At 51.4% G+C, this 23030-nt stretch overlaps 1 protein-coding gene across 3 annotated transcripts in view; it reads left to right on the top strand.

Annotated features, from left to right (window-relative positions):
* Nucleotides 1–19513, top strand: part of SNAP47 (synaptosome associated protein 47) — a 60632-nt gene extending 41119 nt beyond the window's left edge. For 2 of the 3 annotated variants that reach the window (XM_081036290.1, XM_081036289.1), the window contains exons 4-6: nucleotides 5146–5267; nucleotides 17745–17911; nucleotides 19236–19502. In XM_081036290.1, the coding sequence (XP_080892416.1) occupies nucleotides 5146–5267; nucleotides 17745–17891 (269 nt within the window). In that variant the 3' untranslated portion in view covers nucleotides 17892–17911; nucleotides 19236–19502. Of the gene's footprint in view, nucleotides 1–5145; nucleotides 5268–17744 lie in introns of all 3 variants that reach the window. The other variant, XM_081036288.1, reaches the window with a different exon arrangement.
* The last annotated feature ends 3517 nt before the right edge of the window (nucleotides 19514–23030 follow it).

Below are 23030 nucleotides of genomic sequence, written 5' to 3'. Positions count from 1 at the left end.
GCTTAAGAAATCCCAAAGTCATAAAATATTCTGATATTTTCTAATACTAGAATTACAGGTGATATCACGCCTATACTTAATGTGGTTTTTCTGACAAGTAATAGTCTTTCTTTATTAACTTTGATTCCTCGATGTCTATTAAAGTAAGAGATGTTTGTTACCATTCCAGTCCCTTTTTGTTTTCTCTTAAGTGATTGATTTTAGTTCCAGTGAGTAACCTGTTTCCCTAACACATGGCTATGTTGATGTTATTCTAGTTGGCTTCAGTTTCAAAAAGAAATATAGTTGACAATAGAACTGGTTTTATAAGATCCAAAATGTTAGAAAGAACTGTTAATGTAAAAACCCAATTTAACACCTTATTTTCTTGGCATTTTCAGTTTTTCTTTGGCCCCTCACTCAAGGCAGGACTCAGAAGCTGGCCCAGAAGAGGGCTGCGAAGGGCGGGCGGTACCACCCAACATGGTACCCTGACCAGACGTAAGGCCATGTGCAAGCCCAACTGGGCAGCTGCTCTGATACCCCAAGTTTCAACTGAGTCTCCCACTGCATTTTCCTCCTGGGAGGGGCCTCAGCAGCGAGAGGGGAGCCCCTGGCTGGAGGAACTAGACACAGAGCGCCATCAGTCACTGGTTCCACCAGTGCTGATCGCAAACCCCACGGTGCCAGAGCCTGGTGCCAGGGCACCCAATCCTGAAAACGAAACTAAATAAAACGCACAACCCTTCTTCACACACAGCTCCACCATGTTCGTGGGTTGTTAGGCATGGTGGTTTCCAAGAGAGACTGTGGCACAACATATAATGAATGAGATGGCAGATGTGTGCATGCCACATGTGGCACAGAGGTCACACTGCACAAGCTTGCTGGGCCTGCTGTCAGGGGCGCCATGGAAAGGGGGATGGTCGGCTATGACCCCTCCGCATCCCGGTGGCAGACAGGGCTGGAGAGGAGCAGGAGGCGAGTGCAGGGCCTGTGTGGCCATGGGCAGACTGCAGGAAACTAGGTGAGTGGGAGCTGCATGGCCGCCCATCAATCGTCCTCTGTGAAGCCATATCTACTTTAAGGACTCGCCACTGATTGAGCCAGGCCCACCACGTCAGTAGGATAGTCTCCCGTACCTCATCAGCCAATTATGGGCCTTCTCCGTCCACAGCTACAGATACCTTCCGGACACCACCTAGATTAGGCTTGGATTGAATAGCTGTGGTCTCTCTTGTCACACTCTTGGATCACATGTATGTGGAATGAGCTGAGCCGTGTCCGGGGTGACAGATGGGTTTTCATCTCGGTGCTAACTTTAGCCTGTGGGTGGGATCCCTGCAGGGTGTCTGAACCTGTACTGAGCAAGAAGTGCCACCCTCCCTTCGGGAGGTCACCCTGCCTCCCGTGGCAGGTGCACCTTATAACTGTGGGTTTTGAGAGGCTCAGGTGACGAGGAGTGATGAGTTTGGAAAAAGCCAGCATTCTGACTTTAGTAAGCAAAATGGTCTGCTGCTTGCTAAGAACTTCTTGGTGTCCTGTGCAAGCCCAGCAATGAGAGCCTACTTCTCACTGTCGCCTCTGTGTTGTGTCTGCCAGCACCTCTGCCTTTACTTCCACATTGGAAACTACAGGACAGTGGAAGTGGAAACCATGGCTGACATCTCAGACATGGATTCCTCTCCTTGCTGAGGTATTTGGGTAAAATATGTGGCCAGAAGGTGGCAGTCTAGTAACAGGGCACCAGTGTTTACCCTGAGTGAGTATCTAGAACTTTCCAGAGACCTCTATAGGAATGTATAGTGTGGACAGTTGAGGACTGGGGAGCAGAAGCATCTCATGGGGCTGGGAATCACCGGTGGGCAGTTTCCCCCTTACTGGAAGAGCACTTGCAAATTGCTGTTTTTGTGCTTGGCACCTTTTTAAAAACATTTTTCAATTTTAGAATAGTTTCAGTCTTGCAGAAAAAGTGAGGCTAGTTCAGAGTTCCCATGTCTCCCACACACACCTGCCATTAGTGCCTCTCACTGTTGTAAGCAGCAAACTCCCGTGGACACATTGACATTCTCGTAAGTTCAGATTTTATCCCAATTTCCTGACATTTGACTGTTCCGGGATCCAGTGTCAGAATTCAGTGTCACGTCCCCTTGGGCCCTTGTTGACTGGGACAGTTGCTCAGACTCTCCTTGTTTTGGTAGCCTTGACGGGTTTAGGAGCAGTGGTCAGACTTTGTAGCATATTCCCAGGTTATCTTGTGGTCCCTGGGGTGACACGGGCAGGAGGAAGCCCCCAGAATTTTGTCTCTTCATCAGAGCAGGTTCCGAGCCTGGCTAAGGGTTTTGGTGCTGATTTTTATCTTTGTTGTTTGCTGACTGTTAACCTTCAGAGAGAGGCCTTCCCTGACCCCCCAGTTTAAGGGCCCTCTGTCACCCGCTCACTCACCCCTCATGGGAATTTTGTGTCACAGTTGCCCACGGTGTCTCCCCAACAGCCTAGCCAGGACCCTTCAATGGCTCCTCCTTCCTAAAAGTGAAGTCGTCTGTAAATTCCCTTGTAGCTTGAACAATGTGTGCTTGTGTTGGTTAACTGAGATAATTAATGACTTTAGAGGCAAAAACCATCTTATACTGAACCAAATTAATTTTTCTCAGAAGATATTTCAAAGCATTGAGATAACTGAGTCAGCAACACTGTCTCAACACAGAGCACTGGGGGTGGCCAAAGCCCTGTGCTCAGCTGACTTAGTGTTTTCCAGGAAGAAGTATCGTCTATTTTGGCTTTCTGGTTATTTAAGTAACATCCTTTTGTTAAATGTTTGGAAATAGCATGTTTCTCTCTGCAATACTCGTATAGATGGAGGTGTTGAAATGGACACCTGAGCACAGTGCTGGGCACCAGTAGGCGTGGATGGGCGCTGCTTTCAGAAGCTAGTCGGGGAGCCCCCAGTTTGACAGATGCTGAAAAGATAAACAGCAGGGCGGTACCAGGCAGGTTCATGTCAAAGTTATGAAAACGGAATGATAGTAGGATTACTGCTGATGGGAGGGTCGAGTGGAGGATGTTCTCCAGACGTGGTGCTGGGTACGTCCCTCTGCATGACGCGGGGCATGACGCGGGCAGATGGGCAGAGGCCAGTGTGCCTGGGACAGGAGGCAGCGTGCTGAGGATGGGGTGCCGGGGAGCAGGAACAGGAGCCCATGGGTTCAGGGAGCGGACTGAGGAAGGGTGCAGGCTGAGCGAGGTGCTTCCTCGGCCCTTAGGCCTGGGGAACCGCTGTTCACATAGGCGAATAAAGCCATCGCGTCAGCGTGGATAACGCAGCTTCCACGTCACGGCCTCAGCTGGCCTCTCCCTTAGGCTAATAAAAACTGGTAGGACACACCCTCTGTTCTGAGGTGATAGCTTCCGGCCCAGCTCTGACGGTGCTGTGCAGTTCACTGACTTTAGAAAAGGGCTTTTCATTACGTAACATCCCAGTGGGTGACACTGACCGAGAGGCGCTGAGCTGCATGCCGTGGAAAGTTCCGTGCTGGTTAACAAGCCCCAGGATATTGGAGTAGGTGGGGCTTTAGCAAGTCTAGAACACACATTGTGAAATTAGGGGGTTGCAACCAGCTTTTTCACAAAGAATGGAATCGAACTGCAATCTGAGTACGTGGGGTACGGGGTATGTCTTGTCTAGTGAGACTTACTGACTACAAGATGCAGTGAGGTGCAGCTGCTCTGTAGGATGCGGCTCACAGTCCGCAGTTCGAGGCGGGCCTGGGGGAGGGGTCGCAGGCCTCCAGCAGCCTTGCTCCACTGACTGGTTCCTGAGCTTACTTCATCTGGCCTTTTCCCCTCTGGACCCCTAGAAACCTGCTTTCTGTCCTCATCCCAAGCAGCATTTATCCTGGCCAAAGCCAGGCACTCTCAGGGACTGTTAATCTGTAAGAGTTACTTTAAGACATAGAATAGAGGGGTGGGTGCGTGCGTGCGTGTGTGTTCAGGATGGCTGGCCTCTCCCACCCTGCAGTCTGCATGTCCCAGAGGCTGAGGCGACCCGCTGGGCTCTGGCCTGTCAGGCCCAGTGAGAGCTACCCCCCAGCAGATTTCCTTCTCCTTTCCTGAGCGGGCACTTATCAGCTGCTCCGGGCGGCTCTTATGATAGGTGGTTCTGCTCACCACCAGTAGGGTCCTGGGAAGGATGTGGGTGTCACCTGTCAGCCCCTGGCGCCCCCCCATTCTGCTAGAGCAGAGAAGCCTGCTCAGAGGAGCTGGTGCTGATTCCCAGACCAGTGTGCATTTTGCTATCTGCTCTTCTCTCCAGCCTCCTACCGTGTTTCTCCGAAAATAAGACCTAACCAGAAAATAAGCCCTAGCATAATTTTTCAGGATGACATCCCCTGAACATAAGCCCTAATGCATCTTTTGGAGCAAAAATTAATATAAGACCCGGTCTTATTTTGGGGGAAACACAGTAATAAATAAACGTGCTGCATAGCTGAGGTGGTCTGTGTGATAGAGAAGGGCCAGCAGCAGACTAATCAACACCCTTATCTGGGCCCTGCGGCACTAGGGTGCAGGTGGAGCCAGCTCTTTAAATAAAGGACAGGTGGCCCGCCACAGGAGGGGCCGTGAGCCACCTGATTAGCACAGTCTATCCAGCCTGCCCTTCTGCTCTTCGGGGAGATTGCTCAGGCACGGGTACTATCCAGGCAGTGACGGGCCCTGCAGCTCACAGACTTGCCACATGTCGTGGCTCCACAATCACCTTTGCGTGGCCGGGCAGCTGGCCATCCTGTGTTCCCCAGACCCACAGATCCATGGGGTTCATGAGGGTTCAACAAGTACTGTGTGAAACAACAAACCTATAGCTTTTTTCTCAAAAAGAAAGTGGGCACGACTGGATGGGAGCCTTTCTTCTGAGAGCGGCTTAAAGCAGACCCCAGGTATTTACAGTGTTGCACTCGGACGAGGGCGGAAGCGTTGGCAGGCCCCCTGGCCACTCAGCTTAGCAGAGGCTAGGGGCAGGGGCCAGCATGAGCAGAGGCTGCAGACCTGCAGACTGAGAGGTGCCTGTGAGATCACTTCGTCGGTCCAGAGAGCTAGGATGGTCTTTGTAAAGTGCTCTTGCGTGGTGCACCCTCTGGAACAGTCATTGCTGTTTGACTTTCATTTCAGCATCCAGGCTGATGGACTGTGCCAGGCTCCAAGAGCCCTCGGGGAGCCAGGAAGGAGGGCCGCTTCAGCTGCAGATGAGTGAGCCACTCATTTCCCAGGGGGACACCCAGGAACTGAGACAGGTAACATGCATTCGGGGGCTTTGTCCTCCCTGCAGGTGATTCCCTTCTCTTTCCTTCCTGGAAACACCTCTCCCTGGCTTGTGCTTACCCTCATCCACAGGACGCTGCTGGCACACCCTCCGGGTTTGCTCTGCTCCCTGCAGCGGGAGAACAGGGAGAAAGGCAGTGCCCATCCTGCCCCCTTGTGCCATGTGCACACAGACACGCTCAGCCTTCCCGGGCTTCTGCCCGTTGTACGTGTTTGTTTCTGTGCACACATGTGGCCTGTGTGTGTGCAGACATACATACATGCATGTGGACTATGCACGTGTGTGCTGTGAGTCTACACCTGTGTGTATGTGTAAGCTGTGCGTGTGCTCTGAGTCTGTGGACATGTGCTATGCCTGTACTGAGTGCGCATGCGTGGACATGTGTGTTGTGTGTGTTGTGAGTGTAACATACATGTGCGTACTACTGTAGGTGTGCTCCACACGAAGGCACTTGCCCTGTCATCTCACTCTCAAGTACTCAGTAGGATTCTGAGGAGGCTTGCCACTTTGTGTCCAGGAAGTTGAAATTTAAACAATATTTCATAGAAATACTTTTAACTTGTCTTCCTGTGTTATTCCTGGACTATACAATGGCTTTTTCTTTTTCCTTTTTTAATAATTTTAAAGCAAGTACATAGACATTATCTGATTCATATTTTAGTATGTAGCTTTAAAAGATAAGCACTGCTTTTAAAAACCAACATCATACCATACTCACCTTAAAAAGTAAAAAGTAACTCCCTGCTGTCCTCAGACATCTGTCTAGGGGGTGGGTGCTCAGCTCTGCCCGCCGCCGCCCCACCTAGGGAAGCGCACCACGCAGCTGGTGTTCAGGAGCCCAGGAGGCACTGCGCTTGATGCAGCACCTTCGTGCATGGCTTCCCTCCGTCATCTTCTCTTCCCTTTGCAGTTTATTAGTTGAAATCGAGATTTTGCTGTTTTCATCTTCCTGACTTGATTTCCCCAAGAGTGAGTGCATGCACTCTGCCCCTGTTCCCCGTAGGTCAGTTCGTAGCTCTAAGGCACCATCAGGCCCGACTCGGCTTTGGAGAGCCTGGCTCCCTGGTGCCCTGCACGTTCATCAGCAGTGAGCCTGTTTTCTGTGTCTGCCTACGAAGACTCCTTAAGCGCAGCCCTTTCCTTTTGGGGAAAAAGAGTGCTCATCTTTCCTGTGGGGTATTTTAAATGTACGTAATTTGTCACTTTTTCCTCCTGGCCTAAATTAGTCACTTTTGTAATGACAGAAACACTTTCTAGCTGCAGCTAGCAAATGCGGCAGGTTCCTAATTGCCTGCAGAACATGAGGGTCTTGTCTGCTTTGGGGCTTGAGAACCCCTGTCCTATAAAGGCCGTAATGTACCCATTCTCCTGAGAGTGGCTGAGACAGCATCCGCCTTAGGCTGGTGAGATCTGGGACACCCTCCACACACACGTGAAGGTGTTGTGGCTGAGACATGCTTTTCTGGGCCCCGTGGCTATGCTGAGGCTGAGCCAGGAACACGGCTTTGTGGGGGGGAATGTAGGGGTTTTCTCTGTTCAGTCTGGAGATGACCGTGCATTCTGAGAGGGCCCTGCCCCTAAAAGCCGTGGAGGGAACGGGAGACGTCAGGCTGTGTGCACCTGACACCGACACCCTTCCCTTGGGAGCGGCTGTCAGGTCCTGCGCATCGTCACCAAGTCTTAGCCTGTAGTGTCCATGCTGGGAACAGCAGCCACTAAGAGTCAGGACTCTGGCTTTGGGGATAGAGAAGTGCTGACTGCGTGGTGAGCTGGAGAACCGCTGCAGGAGGGGCCAGTGCCCGCCTCACCCTCCCTCCTGCAAGGAGAACCCGGCTTCACAAGAGATGCTCTTTCTGAGGTCAATCGCATGTTTCCTTTTAATGAAGAAATCTTACTGTGCAGTGAAGCTCAAGCATGTGTAGGAAAGGGTTAAATGTCTGGGGAGAACAAAATACAAGCGCCTCTCAATTCAGCTGTGGTTTCTGTTGCAGATGCTATTAAAGTCATTATGTGGAAATGGGTCTTGGTGACTTAAAGTGCAGTCGGTGCTGAGGGAAGATGCGCCTGATTACCCCAGGAGCCCGCGGCTGCCCGCGTGTGCAGTACGGGGCGTGCAGTGGGCGTGCCCGCGGCCCCACGCGCTGGCGCATGCCTGCCCTCGGGCTGCAGCCGGCAGCAGGTCCGCGTCTCTGTGGTAGGGCGGGCTGTGGGGGCCGGGCAGCACCGGCTTCCCCAGGACGGGCTTGGCGGAGCGCCCTGCCTCCCTCGGAACTGCGGCTCTTTGTTACCAAGGCGGTGGCTGTCACAGACTTGATGCAGCTTTTGGAGATGACAAAACCAAGCGGCATTTGGCTTTTCCCTGAGGGCATCTGGGTTCTGTGGACATTTTCTTTAGAACTTCTGAACCTCCACTTCTCTGCCTTAGCCTGTGTTTGGTTTGTATTTCTCCTGCCTCCCTCTTTCACAAAGAAGGAGCCAGCTAAGAGCTGGCATGGGTCTGTCTGGTTGGGGGTTGGCACCGGCGGGTGCGGAGCTGGTTGCTACCCGAGGGGGTTGCATGTTGGTGGTGGGTTTGCCCTGGAGCGGCGAGCCTGGGAACAGCAGCGACGGGACACCTGAGCTGATGCCTTGTCATTCCCAGTAAAGAAGGTACGCTGTGGATTCATAAGATATTTTTAGATCATAGTGTCCCGCGGGGCGGCCTGCGGGGTCTCTGCTCCCGCTCCCCACATAAGAACGCAGGATATGGCTAGGCCAAAAAGGAACACCCAGGGAGCCATAGGTAGGGGAGTCAGACCACTATGGTCTCACTGGAGGCTGGATTCACACGACGTGCGACCTGCTGTCTGCTTTTCTGCCAACCGACCGACTCGACTCCCCTCAACTCCCCTCCCCAGCGCAGCCGCGGCAGTTATATTAGTGGTCAATGGCTCAAGTGTTACAGCTGACGGCCAACCAGCCACAGCTGACGGCCATCTACTACCCGAGCCAGCACCCTTCCACATGCGGCCGAGAGCCTGGAAACTGCTCTCTGGGGCTCTGTCCCCACACATAGTTTTGAACTTTGTGTTTGTTTATATTAGGGCTTTTAGTCTGCCTGCTGTATCTGATGTCTTTATAAATAATAAACACAAAACGCAAAAATTAAAAGAAAAACTGAGGTCACACATTCAGTTCAATCACTGGAAAACCTAGACCACTGGTGGGCTGATGTGAGGAGAAGCCTTTAACTGCAAAGGCTGCCCCTCCACGCGTGGGGGCCGTGGGTGAGAGTAGAGCTGGGCTCTGCTTGCTGAGCAGAGCCATGTTCTGCTGAGACCCACCAGCAACTGTCAGGAACTTCCTGAAAAGATTCTAAGGAAGAAAGTTGCTGTGGTTCCCTGTGTGAAACCGTCTTAAGAAATTCATGTCCTTTTCCCTCTTTTTTAGAAATTATACAGTACATTTCACCTTCTGTGACTACGGTCCTGGTCTTTTTCCCCTCTTCTCTGTTCCCTGGTACTGAAACTGGTCCTAATTCATCGGTCTCCTCTCATAGTCACACATACAAAAAAAACACATACAAAAAATCAGTCAATTCTTATAGACCTGATCTGTGTAAGATCAATAAATGTCTGAGTAGTGAATGATTTATCCCTGGTTTAGTGATAACTCAGCACACAGTCACACAGTGACAAGCAGGGTGTCCGTGGGCCTTGCATCAACTGTGTGGCATGCCGGGCCATGCTCCAGGACTGATGCATTAGGAAGAGAGGTGCTAGACTGCGGGGCCCTCAAAGTAGACAGGCACAGGAGGGCTTGCAGCAGCCCATATTGTTTGTGGCAGTGGTTGGTCAGAGTGGGAGGGCCGGTCCTGGCATGTGGCTATGTGTCCCCTATAGCTAACGGAAGGCTGTGCAGGTGCACGGGACCTCCCTCGCACAGAAGCCACAGCTAAACCTGGACTGCACGGAGGAGACCTCTGCCCTGGTCCAGATGCCCGTGCACATGAGTCTTGGGGACGTGCTCTGTCCCTTCTCCTGCCCCGGATTCTGAAACATGCGAGCATTGCAGTGAGCGTCTCCTGGAGCAGGCTGTAGGTCTGTTCAGCAGGTGGGCCTTGAGGACAGGAAATAGGCTCCGGCATTCTGATTGGAAGGACGACTATTCTCGGAATATTGTCCTGTCTTCTCAGTCAGCATTTCAGTGACCCTCAAGTCTTAAAATTAAGTGTCTGCTTATTGTGTTACTGACTGGCTCGCTGTGGAACGTTACATATGTTATTATATTATAACCATGTTTTTATTGTGGTGAAATATTTATAATACAAATTTTGCCATTTTAACCGTTTTCAGTGTACAGTTCAGTGGCATTAATTACATTCAAAATGTGGTGCAACCATCCCCACCATCCGTTTCCAAAGCTGTTCCATCACCCCAGACAGAAACTCTGAACCACCTTCCCAGCCTCTGGATCCTCTCATGGCTTGTCTCTGAGTCTGCCCTCTGAGTGGAACCGCACATTGGTCCTACATGTCTGTTTTTTTTCACTTAGCATGATGCATTTTGTAGCATGAATCGGTACTTCTTTCCTTTTCTGGGGTGAATAATATTCTGTTGTGCGGATGGACCACATTTTGTTTATCCATTATCTGTTGGTCGGTACCAGGTTGCTTCCACCTCTGGCTCTTGTGACAGCTGCTGTGGACGTCCACATGCAGTGTCTGTCGGAGTCCTGCTGTCAGATCTTTGGCGCGTATTTCTAGGAGTAGAATTGTTTGGTCTCAGGGAAATTCTGTGTTTAGCCTTTTTAAAAAAAAAAAATAAGATTTTTTAGTGGGGAAGGGGAACAAGACTTTATGGGGGAACAGTGTGTACTTCCAGGACTTTTTTCCAAGTCAAGTTGTTGTCCTTTCAGTCTTAGTTGTGGAGGGCACAGCTCAGCTCCAGGTCCAGTTGCCGTTGCTAGTTGCAGGGAGCGCTGCCCACCATCCCTTGCAGGAGTTGAACCGGCAGCTTTGTGGTTGAGAGCCCACTGGTCCATGTGGGAAACGAACCGGCAACCTTCGGAGTTAGGAGCACGGAGCTCTAACCGCCTGAGCCACCGGGCTGGCCCCTGTGTTTACCTTTTTGAGGAACTGCCAAACTTTGCAATAGCTGGTGCCCCATTTTCTGTTCCACCAGCCGTGTATGAAGATTCCAATTTTTCCGCATCCTCGCCAACACTTATTTTACCTTTTGAAAATTTTCAAATGATTCTAGCATCCTGGTGGATGTGAAAGACTGTCTCATTGTGGTATTGACTTGCACATCCCTGATGACTAGTGATTTCCGGGGCTTATTGGCCATTTGTATGTCTTCTTTGGAGAAATGTCTGTTCAGTTCTTTTTCCATTTATTAATTGGTTGTGTCTTTTTTTAAGTTGTGCGAGTTCCTTATGTAGTCTAGATATTAAACCCTTATCGGATCTATGATTTGCAAATACTTGTCCCATTCTTTAGGTTGTCTTTTGACTTTCTTGATAATGTCCTTTGATCCAGTTCTGCCATGAAGGCCAAATGGTATACTGCAGTTCAGTCTGGCACCCATTGTTAGTGCACACCCCACGAGTAAAAGGGCCTGGTCCCCAACAGGACTGCTGCTCCTTGAGACACCAGCCGCATTGGGGTCCCCAGGCCACCCTGCACTTCTGACTAACTGGCTACAAAGCTGAGGGGTTCCCGTGACCCCTCTCAGGTTTGGTCGTTCGTAGGGTGCCTCACAGAACTCAGGGATGCGCTCTAGTTATGATGACAAAGGATGCAGAGGAGAAACAGCCAGTGAAGAGATACATGGGCTGCAGCACATGTTCAGAGCTTGGGGCCGGCCCCTGTGGGACTGGTGTGTCGCCGCCCTGGCACAGCAGTGTGACCACCAGCCAGGCGTCTTCACTGAGCATTGGGTGTCCAGAGTTTACACTGAGGTTCATGAAGAAGTTCTGGGGCTAGTTTTCTGAGTATCTTTATCATGAAAAGATGTTGTTGATGCATTTTCTGCATCAATTGAGATGATTATGTGGTATTTTTATCCTTGTTCTAGTATTGTGGTTTATTACATCTGTTGATTTTCTTACACTGAACCACCTTTGTATTCTGGAATAAAGCCCTGTATTTGGCTTGCTAGTATTTTAGTGTGTTGTGTTTTCATTTCTCCTTAAGAATTTTTCTAATTTCCCTCTTTGACCCATTGGTTGAGTGTGTTAATTTATATGTATTTGTGAATTTTATAGTTTTCCAGATTTCCAGTTTCCTTCCACTGTGGCCAGAGAAGGTACTTTCTATTACTTCAGTCTTCTTTACGTCTGAAGTTGTTTTGTGGCCTGCCGTGTGGTCTGTCCTGGAGATGTTCTGTGTGCACCTGAGAGGGGTGCGTGTTCTGCTGAGCTGGTCGGAGTGTTCTGTATACATCTGTTAGGTGTAGTTGGCGTATAGTGTTGTTCAAGTCCTCTTTTTCCTTACTGCTCTTCTGTCTGGATGTCTTACCCATGACTGACATCATTTTATTAACTTTTGTAAAAAGCAGGTATTGGGTGGTTTGGGGTTCAGGCTGGGAAGTCAGTTTTTGTGGTTTTAAGTGTGGAACTGAACTGAATGCATGAGTCAGTGTTGGGAGGCTGCTTGGCCGTGTGGCCTCAGCAGCAGGTCTGTCCGTCCCGTCTGTAGCATGAGGGCTGGGGACTGGTTATTGGAATTTGGCTTTAGGTGGCCAGTAAGTGCCTTTGCCTCATTAGCCGTGTGGCCTTCAGCAAGCTGCGGCTCCCCAGTGTTTCTGTCGAGCGTTCCACAGGACAGGGTCCTTCCTCGAGGTTTGCATAGGGATGAGGTGAGGAGGAGGCCTAAACTTTGGGGCAGAGTTATGGCATATCGTTTAGTGAGCTGTAGACAAACGTGCCGGTGGGGCTTCGACTGGATGTGACCCTTTCAACTCTGAAGAGCCACAAACTTAATGCGTTTTTCCATTTTGTTTCATACTCTGAGAATTGTCCCACTGAGGGAGACATTGACTTGCACATGGAGGAGGGACCTCCAGTTACTCGAATGTCTCACTTACTGGGCATTCTTTGGCTCTCTTAAAATCCTGGGTCTCTTCATGGGGAGCTGTTTAGGATCCTGGTCCTGGGAGGTGCTCACCTGTGCTTTCCCTGTCTGGACCATTGGTAAGTGAGGGCTGACTGGCCCTTGCTGTGTGGACTCAGCCCTGGTGTGTCAGGTGGGTTTGTGCTCAGCTCCTCTGCCCTGTGCACTGAGGGGGATGTGAGGAGGGGAGTGTACAGGGCCCCCTAGAAGAGAACCCTGTGCCGGGCCTCAGGAATGCAGCAGAGGGGACTGGGAAAGGGGGGGACGACGCGGGGGTGGTCTGTGAGTGCTGAATGTGACAGATTGTAGCCTAGAATGTTCTTTACAGCCTCCAGAGCTTTGGCTGTGCTGGAAGCCAATTTTTCCCTCTTTACCTTCTCTGTAGCATATTAATGGCCCCAACTGGTAGAACTATTTGGAGTTGCAGACAGCTTGATTTATCCCAGCTCTGTTCTTAAATGGTTGCTAATTTCTCACTGCAAGAAAATTCACAGTTTTGCAGTGAGTCAGCTTAATAACAAGATGAGGGCAGACAGTCCAGCTAATATTAAACTCACTCGAGGTGCTTAACATTAATATAGTAGTAGTACTCTGAAACCTAGAGTTTTATCATGAGGTGGAGTGAAACATTTTCTTTTTTTTCTGACTGTAAGTTGAGACAACAGCTAGAATTTCATAAACATTTTGGAAACATCAAGGCCAGTACTTCTGTGTCCTGTGTCCCTCCCTTTACGCAGTGACACTGACGTTTCAGGGCCCCCTTGAAGATACAGCTCACAGCAGAGCTTGGGGTCCCGATGGCTCAGGTGAGGCACAAACGCTTAAAACATGTCTGTTTTGGTAAGTGGACCTACTCTGCTGGATGAGCTATTTTTCCGTAATTTATTTCCTGTTTTTATAAACAAAATGAAAGTTATTGGAAGGCTAAAATGTCCGTTCTTGTGTTGATCCAGACAGCACCGATGCCCCTGTCCTGGGGTCTGTGGTGTTGGGGCCTGGAGGACAGGGTCTTCCCTTCCAGAGAGGACAGCAATGTCTGCTCTGTCCTGGGGGCCACATGCTGCCTCCCACTTCCTGCCTGAGTTCTGTCAGCTGCCCCCTTCCCGTCACTGACGCTGGCGAGTGGGCCCAGTACCTGCCTGTGGGACCAAGCCTCCGGTGCTGGCTCTGTGGGGCGCCTGTGACCCTCTGAGCTGAAGAGCACCGAATGTTCCCGTGTTTCCTCATGGTCCTGTGCCTAGGTGACACCGGCACACGTGCTTTTGTGTCTTCTGTGCTGAGTGCACTGTCTAGTTCTTTGCAGTTTATAAAAGTTAGTTTCTTGTAAAGTTCAATGCACTTTTAATCAGGTAATTTCTAAGTAGGTACAAATGGGGCTGTTGAGAACGCTCCTAGGTTTATTTATCGTGTAGCAGGGACTCGGAGAAGAGCCTACTTGGAGCCTGCTCTTTGACTCGGAGCCCAGTGAGGGCTCATCTGAGAGGCCAGTTGATATTTCAGAGGCTGGCAGCGTCATCTGTTGATGACTAGACAGCTTGTCATGCTAGGCCACAGAAGTAACAACTGTTTTTAAGGTTTGGCCAGACTTCATATTCTCCATTCTTTCCATTCCATGTTATATGGAATGCACACGATGCCATTTAATTACTTCAATCCCTTTCTTAAAGGAAAAAGACCCAGTATTAGTGATCTGGAGGTTTGCTCAGTGATTGTGTCTGCATACTTAGTAGCTGTGAAGACCTCTGTGGTGTTTTTGCAGGATTAACGTCCAGTACACTGTTGGCAGACCAGCCCAGGACGTCAGCAGGCTGCCTGGGGAGTGAGTGCTGTTGTTCAGGTTTTCTTCTCGGACAGACTTTTCCCAAATCAAAAACTTCAGCAGGAACTGGCCCTTGTTTGGACTATGTATTCGCTGAAATGCTCAACTTCTGTTGGCATGTCAGCTGTTCTCGCTCACAGAATAAGTTGTATGTGCCTATTATTATGTGCTTATTAAACATGGCCTCAGGAATGTAGGTGTTCTTGCTTTTACCACTGTTTACTTGTAGGCTGGGAAAGAGGGAGTCGATTCACCCTCCTGAGGAAAGTGTAGGACATGCAGGGACTGTCACGGAAAGTGGCCCTTCGTGGGAGTGCTGTCACGTGGCCATGTGGTCCTGTGCTATGTGGCACAGTAGTCACTAGCTACATGTGGCTACTGAGCACTTGAAAAGTGGCTGGTCCACGTTGAGGTGTGCTGTAAGTATAACATTCATACAAGCTTTCTAGTACTTCACATAAAAAAAGAATATAAAATATCTCAGTATTTGTTTATATTGATTTCATGTTTAAATTTGGGGTTGATTGAGTTAAGTAAAATACATTATTAAATTAAATATTAAAATACATTATTAAAATTAATTACGCTTATCATTTTTTCCTTTTTAACTTGTGAGTGTTAAAAAATTGAAAATCACAAGTGTGGCTCTCCGTACACTGGACGTCTTGCCACAGTCTCCAAGGCTCTCTGAGCTGGCACATGCCTGGGTCCCAGCCTCCCTGGGGGTGTGAATAGGCTGCCAATCCCTGGGGGTGGCCTTTTTGCCATTTTTTAAGGGACACTTGCCATTTCTCTCCGTGTCCTGGTGATGGGACCTCTGAGTCGTCGCACCGTGACATCTGTCGTCTTTGAGCAGCCACCCCAGGAGATGCAGCCTGGGAAGTGGGGAGCCAGACAAGTCACTCAGCGCCCCCCGCCTGCTGTGTGAAGCAGAGTGAGTGTGAGGATTAATGGAAGAGCAGTTCGGGCACATCACAGGGGCCCTGTGACTCAGCCTCATCCAGGACGGCTGGGGGTGAGGACACACACGAACCTGTACACGCTTTAAGCCCACTTTCACTTTCTGTGCACGAATGGCTATTGGGATGGAAGGAAGCAGAGGGAAGGCACCACCATATCACCAACAGCGCTCATTCAACAGCCCTGGTCTGGATTTGGATTTCAGGGGACTTTCTATAAGTTCCGTTTCCTTACCTGCTCTGAACAGAACAGCGGCTGCCTGCTGAGAACCTGTCTCTTCCATCAGTGCTGACGATTTACAGTCTGGGGCCTGGTGATCCTGAAAGACATTTCAACTGGAAATGAACTTGACCACGTTTTGACGTGATTGACAAGGATATAGAGGGTGCAGAGAGCAGCACCTCAGGGGTCTGTGCAGCCTGGTTACTCGACGCAGGAGAGAGACCTTGGGGGTGTCACATCAGGTGCAGATGTGTGGCAAAGGCCAGTCTTCCAAGGGATTTTTGTGTCAGCTTCTGGTGGAACGGCCTTATTGTCATACCAAAAATGGGCGTAAGTTAGCAGGAAATATTGGCCAGAGAAAATGGCATGGAAGGGCCTGTCTGACGTGGTGAGCACTGACTTTTATCCTGATATTTGGGCCTCAGCCATGTGAGATCATAGAAATGAGAGATGGAAAGCCCTCCTGTGTGAGGTCATCCAGCCTGGCCCCTCCAGAGCCGGCTGACCCCACTGCGTACTTTCCAGAGCACCATCCAGCTTTTCAGGTGACTCAACTGATGGAGTTTCCACCAACTCCCAGAGGCACAGAAAGGTGGCAACTGAGCCTGCTGACTTGGATCACGATTCACGCGCGTCTCATGACGAAGACCCAGTGATGCTGCCGTGTTTGGAGAGAAATGTGGGATGAGTCGTGCCTCTGCCACCAACTTGTGTGTGTGACCGTGCATGGCCGACCTCAGCTCTCTTCGCCTCTGTCCCCGCCATAGAGTGGGGGATGGCACTGGGCCCCTGCAGTCCGAGTGTCCTGAGACTTGGCGCAGCCCTTCACGTAGCACTTTACAGTTTTCACAGCTTGTTCCCATTCGTGATCTCATTTGAGCCTCATCGTTTCTGGGGAAGGAGCTGATCTTATTCTCCTCCTGGCAGTCATCCTGCCTCTATTCTGTTTCTTGTTAATCAGACGAAGCTGCTCCCCCAAGCAGTGGGTGACGGCCAGGTGTCAGGCATTCCTTCTGATTCCAAGTGCAGAGCTGCCATCTGACTGCACAGGCATTGTCCTGCCTTCTGACACCACACGGTTTCTCCCCCACGTGGTAGCACTGTCTCGGGCCACCTGACGGGACCTGGGGTGATCTCCTTGTGGGGCAAGACATTATCAGTAGATTGGACTTGGGTTTCTTTGGGGTGGTCGCCCAAGCTTTTCTCTGCTGACATTCACCCCTGTGTGACGAGGGACTTTGAATGGGTCTGTAGGTGGGCCGACACCCTGGAAGTGAGTAACAGGATTCCCGGGCCCTTCGTGATGCATCAGTGCTGCAGATCCTGCTTCTCGACCTAACCCAGGATCTGAAACTTTCCCTAAAAGAGGTATTAACATTTATTGCAAGTCCTTGGTCATTAAGATTTCTCTTAAAACCATTCCTTTTTGTCAGCTTGAGGATATTAAATTTTTCAACCCAGGCTCAGTAAGAATGTAGTTAAAGTACATTTCACAATGCAATTAGTCTCAGTAGACTTGTCATAAAAGGCTGCTCTTACTGGTTTATGAAACTATATGAAGGATGACATGAGTCACAGGCGTGGGGGAGGGGCCGTCCAGCCTGGTTGCTTCCTCTACGTGGCCACGCTGGAGCAGCCTCCACCCGCGGGCGCCTGCCAGCCTCCCCTGCGGCGTTGCCGTGGTTTGTGGCATTTCTGTTCCCTCCATGTGTCCACACCCCAGTCCCTTCCCCACCTCCTGGAGCCCCAGGCTCTGTGCTTCCTGGTTGGCTCCCTGCATTTCTTATGCTCAGGGTGCCGTACAGAGTTACTTTTGGGTTATTTATGCTGTGTTTTGTTCTGCCTTTTGAAATATTTCAAACATACAGACAAGAAAAGGGTTTTGCTTTCTTTCTTAAATAGTGTTTCCGAGCTTCAGTTTGCAGTGGGGCACCTGGGTGCAGGCAGGTAATGAAAACCACAAGTGGACAGGAGCTGGGACTCAGGTCCCAGTGCTGGCCCCAGATGGCGGCTCCTCCTGTGCCAGCTGCCCCACTGCTGCGGCCGGAATTCCTCATGGATGTGGTAAGGCATCGGCGACACAGCAAACCATGGGTTGGAACAGCAGGCACTCGTGGTCAGCCTGTGGCCTGGAGCAGGCTGGGCAGGCGCGCCACCTCCCGACAGCCCTGCAGTCAGCGGCCGAGCCTGGGCCCAGACACACGCTGTGGCTCTGGGCTGCATCTTGAGCACAGGGTGCGTCACCCCGGACTCACGGAATTCCTTAGGTATTGTAAGAATGAGAGAGAGAAACACTCTGGTTTTGAGAGTTTTAAGAAAAGGCAGCCCATCCTGTCTTTGCGCTTTTCTCACAGATCCTGGGGAAGCTGAAGGGTCTTGCCTTGGATGCCCAGACGGAGCTGGAGAGACAGGACGAGGCCCTGGATAGCATTGCCACCGCCGTGGACCGGACAACCATAACCATCGACAAGCAGAATCTACGAATGAAGAAACTGACCTAGAAGGACAAGAATGTGTAGAGGTGACTGCTTTTGATGAGAATCCTCTCTCAGCATGTTGTCCTCCTCCCCTGCTTGCTTCCTTGAGGTGAAGACCATAGTGCGTCATTCCCTGGGCCCCAGGAGGTGCACCGACGCAGGACCAAGGGCTGCTGTGAAGTCTCCGGGCAGTCCCCGGCGATGCCAGGCAGGGAGCTGCAGGGGAGCAGCTCCGCCTGCAGACAGCCAGTGGCATTCCGTCCCTACCCCATCCCCAGGCACTCAAATTCAGGGCTGAGCCCCACTGAGCCGTCCTTCAGAGGCTGGGCCACAGCCATGCTCAGTGACCACTTCGCATGGCCCCTCGCAGGTCTCCAGCATGACAAGTAGCTGCATTTGCATCCGTTCCCATTCTTGCTAAGCACAGAAAGAGAGCTTACGTCTCCATGAGAGAAACCTGCTTATTTCTGACGCTCTGCCTATCTGAGTGGCGGGCCCAGCCTGCATGGGCACAGGCCCTCCCCAGGGACCATGTGTGGCCTGAGCCTGCTCCCAGGGCCACTCTGCTTGTACCCACACCTCTGCTTGTACCACCTCTCTGGTGGATAGGTGGGTTTCTTATTGGTTCTGTTGTAATTTTCTACTGAAGCTAAGAAGCTAGTATACCTTGAGGTCATCATATAAACATCTGAAATATTATTTCACGGCCCAGTTTTTAGCCAAATGTGAAAATAGTACATACTGTACCTGTTTTTAAAAATGTTGCTTTTATGGCCCCATTTCTATCCAGAAACAAAAGAGAAATACTAGTGTCAGAATATTTTTTGAAGATACACATTGCTGCATTTTGCTTGGTTTTAGGTCTCTGAGAAGGCCCCTGGGAGGACGAGGGGAAAGTGGAGAAGTGGGAGACCCCATTCCCTTCTCACAACAGGCGAATCCCAGACTACTTTGAAATAGCGTCCCCCCTTAGACCTCAGGGGGTATTACTTTGAGGTGCCTTCCCTCTAGCTGCTGGGAGGGCACCCGCAGGTCCCACGCTGCCCACTTGCGTTTGGGGTCCGGGGGGCGGTTACGGGTGAGTGCACAGGGGCAGTGTTAGATTTCTGGGCTGCCCTAACGAAGCACCACAGAGGGAGGCACGAGCACCAGCAGGGTGCTCTGCAGGTCTGGAGCCACAAGTCCAAGATGAGGGCTCGCAGGGCTGCGCTCCCTCAGCAGACCCAGGGAACGTCCTCCTGCCTCTTCCACCTGCTTGTGCCCCAGGTGTCCCTGGGCTTGTGGCCTATCACCCCTCCTCCATCTCCATCCTCACGTGGCCGACTCCCCGTGTCTGTATCTCACATCTCCCCTTCTTTTCTCTGTAAGGACCCTTGTCGTTGGATTCAGGGCCCGCCTAATCCAGGGTCCTCTCATCTCCGTCCTTACCTTGATGGCATGTGCAGAGACCCCACTTCCCCATGAGGCAACATTCTGAGGTTCCTAGTGGGAGTGGATTTCGGGTTGCCCAGGGATGCCTGCCTTACCGGAGCTGAGCTGCTCCAAGGAGACATGGGAAGTCAACTTCCATGAGGGTCTTCCTGTTTTTTCTTTTCTTTAATTTGGTAAATTAAACTCCTGGTCTCTCTGTGTCTTACTTGGTTTGTACATCCCAACCTCCATGGTCCTTACTCTGATGCAGACGTGTGAGCAATAGCTCCTGACCCTTCCTGCAGTAAGTGATGGGCCTCTTACAGGCGTTCTGGGCCCCATGCAGCCGCTCCCCCTGTCCCCCTGTGCTCGAGGCTGGGGACAGGGCAGGGATTGCACAGCGGATGTGTAAATGTGTCAGCAAGGACAGTTATTGAGAGTGCACACTGTGCCTGGAGGCGGCAGCAGCTGGAGTGTGTTCTCATGGAGCTGGAAGTCACACTGGAGGAAAGGCAGGCTGTGCTCAGATGCTTCAGCTTCTCACAGCAGCTCATGAGGAGCATGGTTCTCATCCTCAGCCACATGCTGGGCTCCCCAGGGACTCAGAGCACACACACACACACACACACACACACACACACACACACACACCACACCACACACCACACACACACACACACACCTGAGGACTCCGAAAATACAGGGACAGGCATGCACTGACACCCCCGCCCCCAGCCTCTCAGTCAGAATCGCGGGGGTGTACATGCTCCCCAGGTGTTTTTAATAAACAGGTGTTGGGGAGCCACAGACCAGGTGACTTGCTGCCACTACACCTGCTCCCTCTTCATGTCCAGCTCTGGAGAGCCCTGAGCAGGGGGATTGAAAACAAACCTGCCCCGCACAGAAGGGTGTTTTCAGGAGCCCTACTCAGCCTGCAGTGCCATTTGGGATCTGCTTGTTCTGAAACGGGCACCACCCAACACCCACGTGGCATCTGGCTGCATACAAGTGGGATGCTGACAGGTCTCTGGAAGCGGGCGCCAGGACTGCCAGCACCTCCTCTGTGAGCCGGACCTGAGCTCTGCTTTTCGATCACCTGGGGATGCGTAAACTCCAGACACTGTGGCATGAAGGTGCATGGGTCCCAAAAAATACCGTGCCCCTGGAGGCTAATCCTACCTTTTCTCTCCCACCAATAATTTGATAGAGACTATAGTGTGTTTATATGGAGACTTAGAAAGTGTAAAAACAAGCCAGCAAGAATCATATGCTATTTTTTAACTTTGGCCCCACAGTGAACTTTTTACATCTTAAAGCCTTCCAGGAGCAGAAAATCCATCTGCCAGATTGAGTTGGTGACTGGAGTGCAAAGCACAGAAACCTACCTGTTTAAACCGGCTGTTAGTTGCCAGCTGAGATGAAAGGGCCAAGAACCAGATGAAAACAAGAACTCCCACAGTCCACTGCTCCCCATCCTGGTGCTCACCTACACTCCTTCACTGCTCCCGCCTAGGTGCACTGACTCCACCCCCTCGCTGCTCCCGCCCAGGTGCACTGACTCCACCCCCTCGCTGCTCCCCCCCCAGGTGCACTGACTCCACCCCCTCGCTGCTCCCGCCCAGGAGCACTGACTCCACCCCCTCGCTGCTCCCGCCCAGGTGCACTGACTCCACCCCCTCACTGCTCCCGCCCAGGAGCACTGACTCCACCCCCTCGCTGCTCCCGCCCAGGTGCACTGACTCCACCCCCTCGCTGCTCCCCCCAGGAGCACTGACTCCACCCCCTCGCTGCTCCCGCCCAGGAGCACTGACTCCACCCCCTCACTGCTCCCGCCCAGGTGCACTGACTCCACCCCCTCGCTGCTCCCCCCCAGGAGCACTGACTCCACCCCCTCGCTGCTCCCGCCCAGGAGCACTGACTCCACTCCCACAGTGGCACATCTGACTCCTGGGTGATCTAACCATCCACTCTTGACTCCCACCCCAGTTGTCTAACTTCACCTCTTACTCGTGCCCTCTCAGGGTGCACTCTCTTTGCCTTACATTGGGGACCCAGGGAAAGACCTGAGGTGGAGTAGACATGCTGCTGTTCTGGTGCTCGACCAGAGGAAGGAGCTGAGCAGGCAGGATGCTGATCTCGTACCACCCTCAGCATCCAGTGCCGTGATGGCTCATACCCAGGGATTACATCAGGTGAGTAGACCCTCTGGAGACCACACGAGGGCTACAGTGAGTCTGCTGTCATTGTCATCAGCTGGCTGTTTGGATAAGGGGCCTGGTGTCTCCGGTTTTGCGTTTTCCTTTCCTGATGTGGATCTTGTCATCTGGTGCTGACGTTTGGTCTGCATTTTGGGTCAAGCTCTCCGTGTACTTCATTCCCGCACCAAAATCTCTGCCCTTTAACCTGTGAGTAATGGGAATGGATGTATTTTGTCAGTGGTTGTCACCCCGTAAGGGTTTGCAGGTCTTATAACATAATGCTGTGAGCTCAGTTTACACTCCGTGTGAAGGTGGGCACAGTGCAATGCCCACATCAAATGCAGCTGTGAGCACATTGAGCCGGAATGAAAGTGCTGGGACATTTCATCAGAAAGGGCTGGTTCTTTTGTTTGTTTAGCGAAGGGGTCGGCAGACTTTCTGTAAAGTACATGTAGTAACTGCTTCATCTTTGGTGCCGTGTGGTGTCGCAGCACCTCAGATCTATTTACATGAAGGCAGCCTGGACTTTGAGCAAATGGGTGTCTTGTGTTCCAACAAAACTACTTGTGAAATCAGAATTTCAAGTGTTTCATGTGTCACAGAATGTTCTTGTTTTGATTTTCTTTCAACCATTCAATGTTCAAGCAGGTCCCTAGCCAGCAGTCCACAAGGCTTCGTGGTGGCTGCAACGCCCGCCCAACTACCCACTGGGCGTATTCCTTACAAGGCTGTAGCTGCCGTTGCCCAGCGCTATCCGTCCTGGAGGGCGACTCACTGCCCTCCTTGGCCCCATACTTGAGAGAGGCCTTAGTCCTCAACATGACTCTGCGGCTGGTGCCAAAGCCAGTCCAAGGTGGTATGTGGGAGGCCCCACCACGACATTCCCTGACTGTGCTCAGCCCTCCAGAGCTCTGTTCCTCAAAGACAGAGCATGGAGGAGGCACACAGTGGGAGGGGAGGGGAGGGAAATGGGAAAAGACGGGTGCAGGTTTCCACAAGTGATTTTCTCTGGATGCCCAAAATCAGCACACACAGATTCTAGGAGAGAGGAAAAAACAAAAATCCATCAGTCCTAGAGACACTTTCACACACCACAAGAAACTTGTCTGTCTGTATGCAATCGGTCGGGGTGGGGGCTTTGGTTTGGTTTGGTTTGTTGGTTTGATGGAATGCCCTCTTGGAGGCAGCCGTAGTGCTTGAGGCATCAACCCTGGCGTGAGACCACGTTACCAGGAGGCACCTCTGAGGCCCCACTGGCCTCATGAGGAGCCCCCTCCCCCTCACTGCTGCCAGGTTAATTATTAGCTATGGGTTTGAGTAAAACTTGAAAGACAATACAAATGTAGTCAGTTTTCACATTTGCAACTGATTTCCACATCTACATCCGCATAATATTTCCAGCTTTTGGCACCCATCTGTAAACTTGGAACAGCACTGGGCTTGCCGAGGAGGCAGTTCTCCCTGATTCATTTTGAAAGTGAAAAGCCACAGGGCTGGTCCTCCAGCAACAGCTCTTCTGAAGGCAAGGGTGGTCCTGCTTCCCAGAAGGGCCGCT

The sequence above is a fragment of the Rhinolophus hipposideros genome (genome assembly GCF_964194185.1).
Source record: "Rhinolophus hipposideros genome assembly, chromosome: 23".
Taxonomy (NCBI): domain Eukaryota; kingdom Metazoa; phylum Chordata; class Mammalia; order Chiroptera; family Rhinolophidae; genus Rhinolophus; species Rhinolophus hipposideros.
Note: the sequence above shows the minus strand (reverse complement) of the source record. Positions and strands in the feature narration are given on the sequence as shown.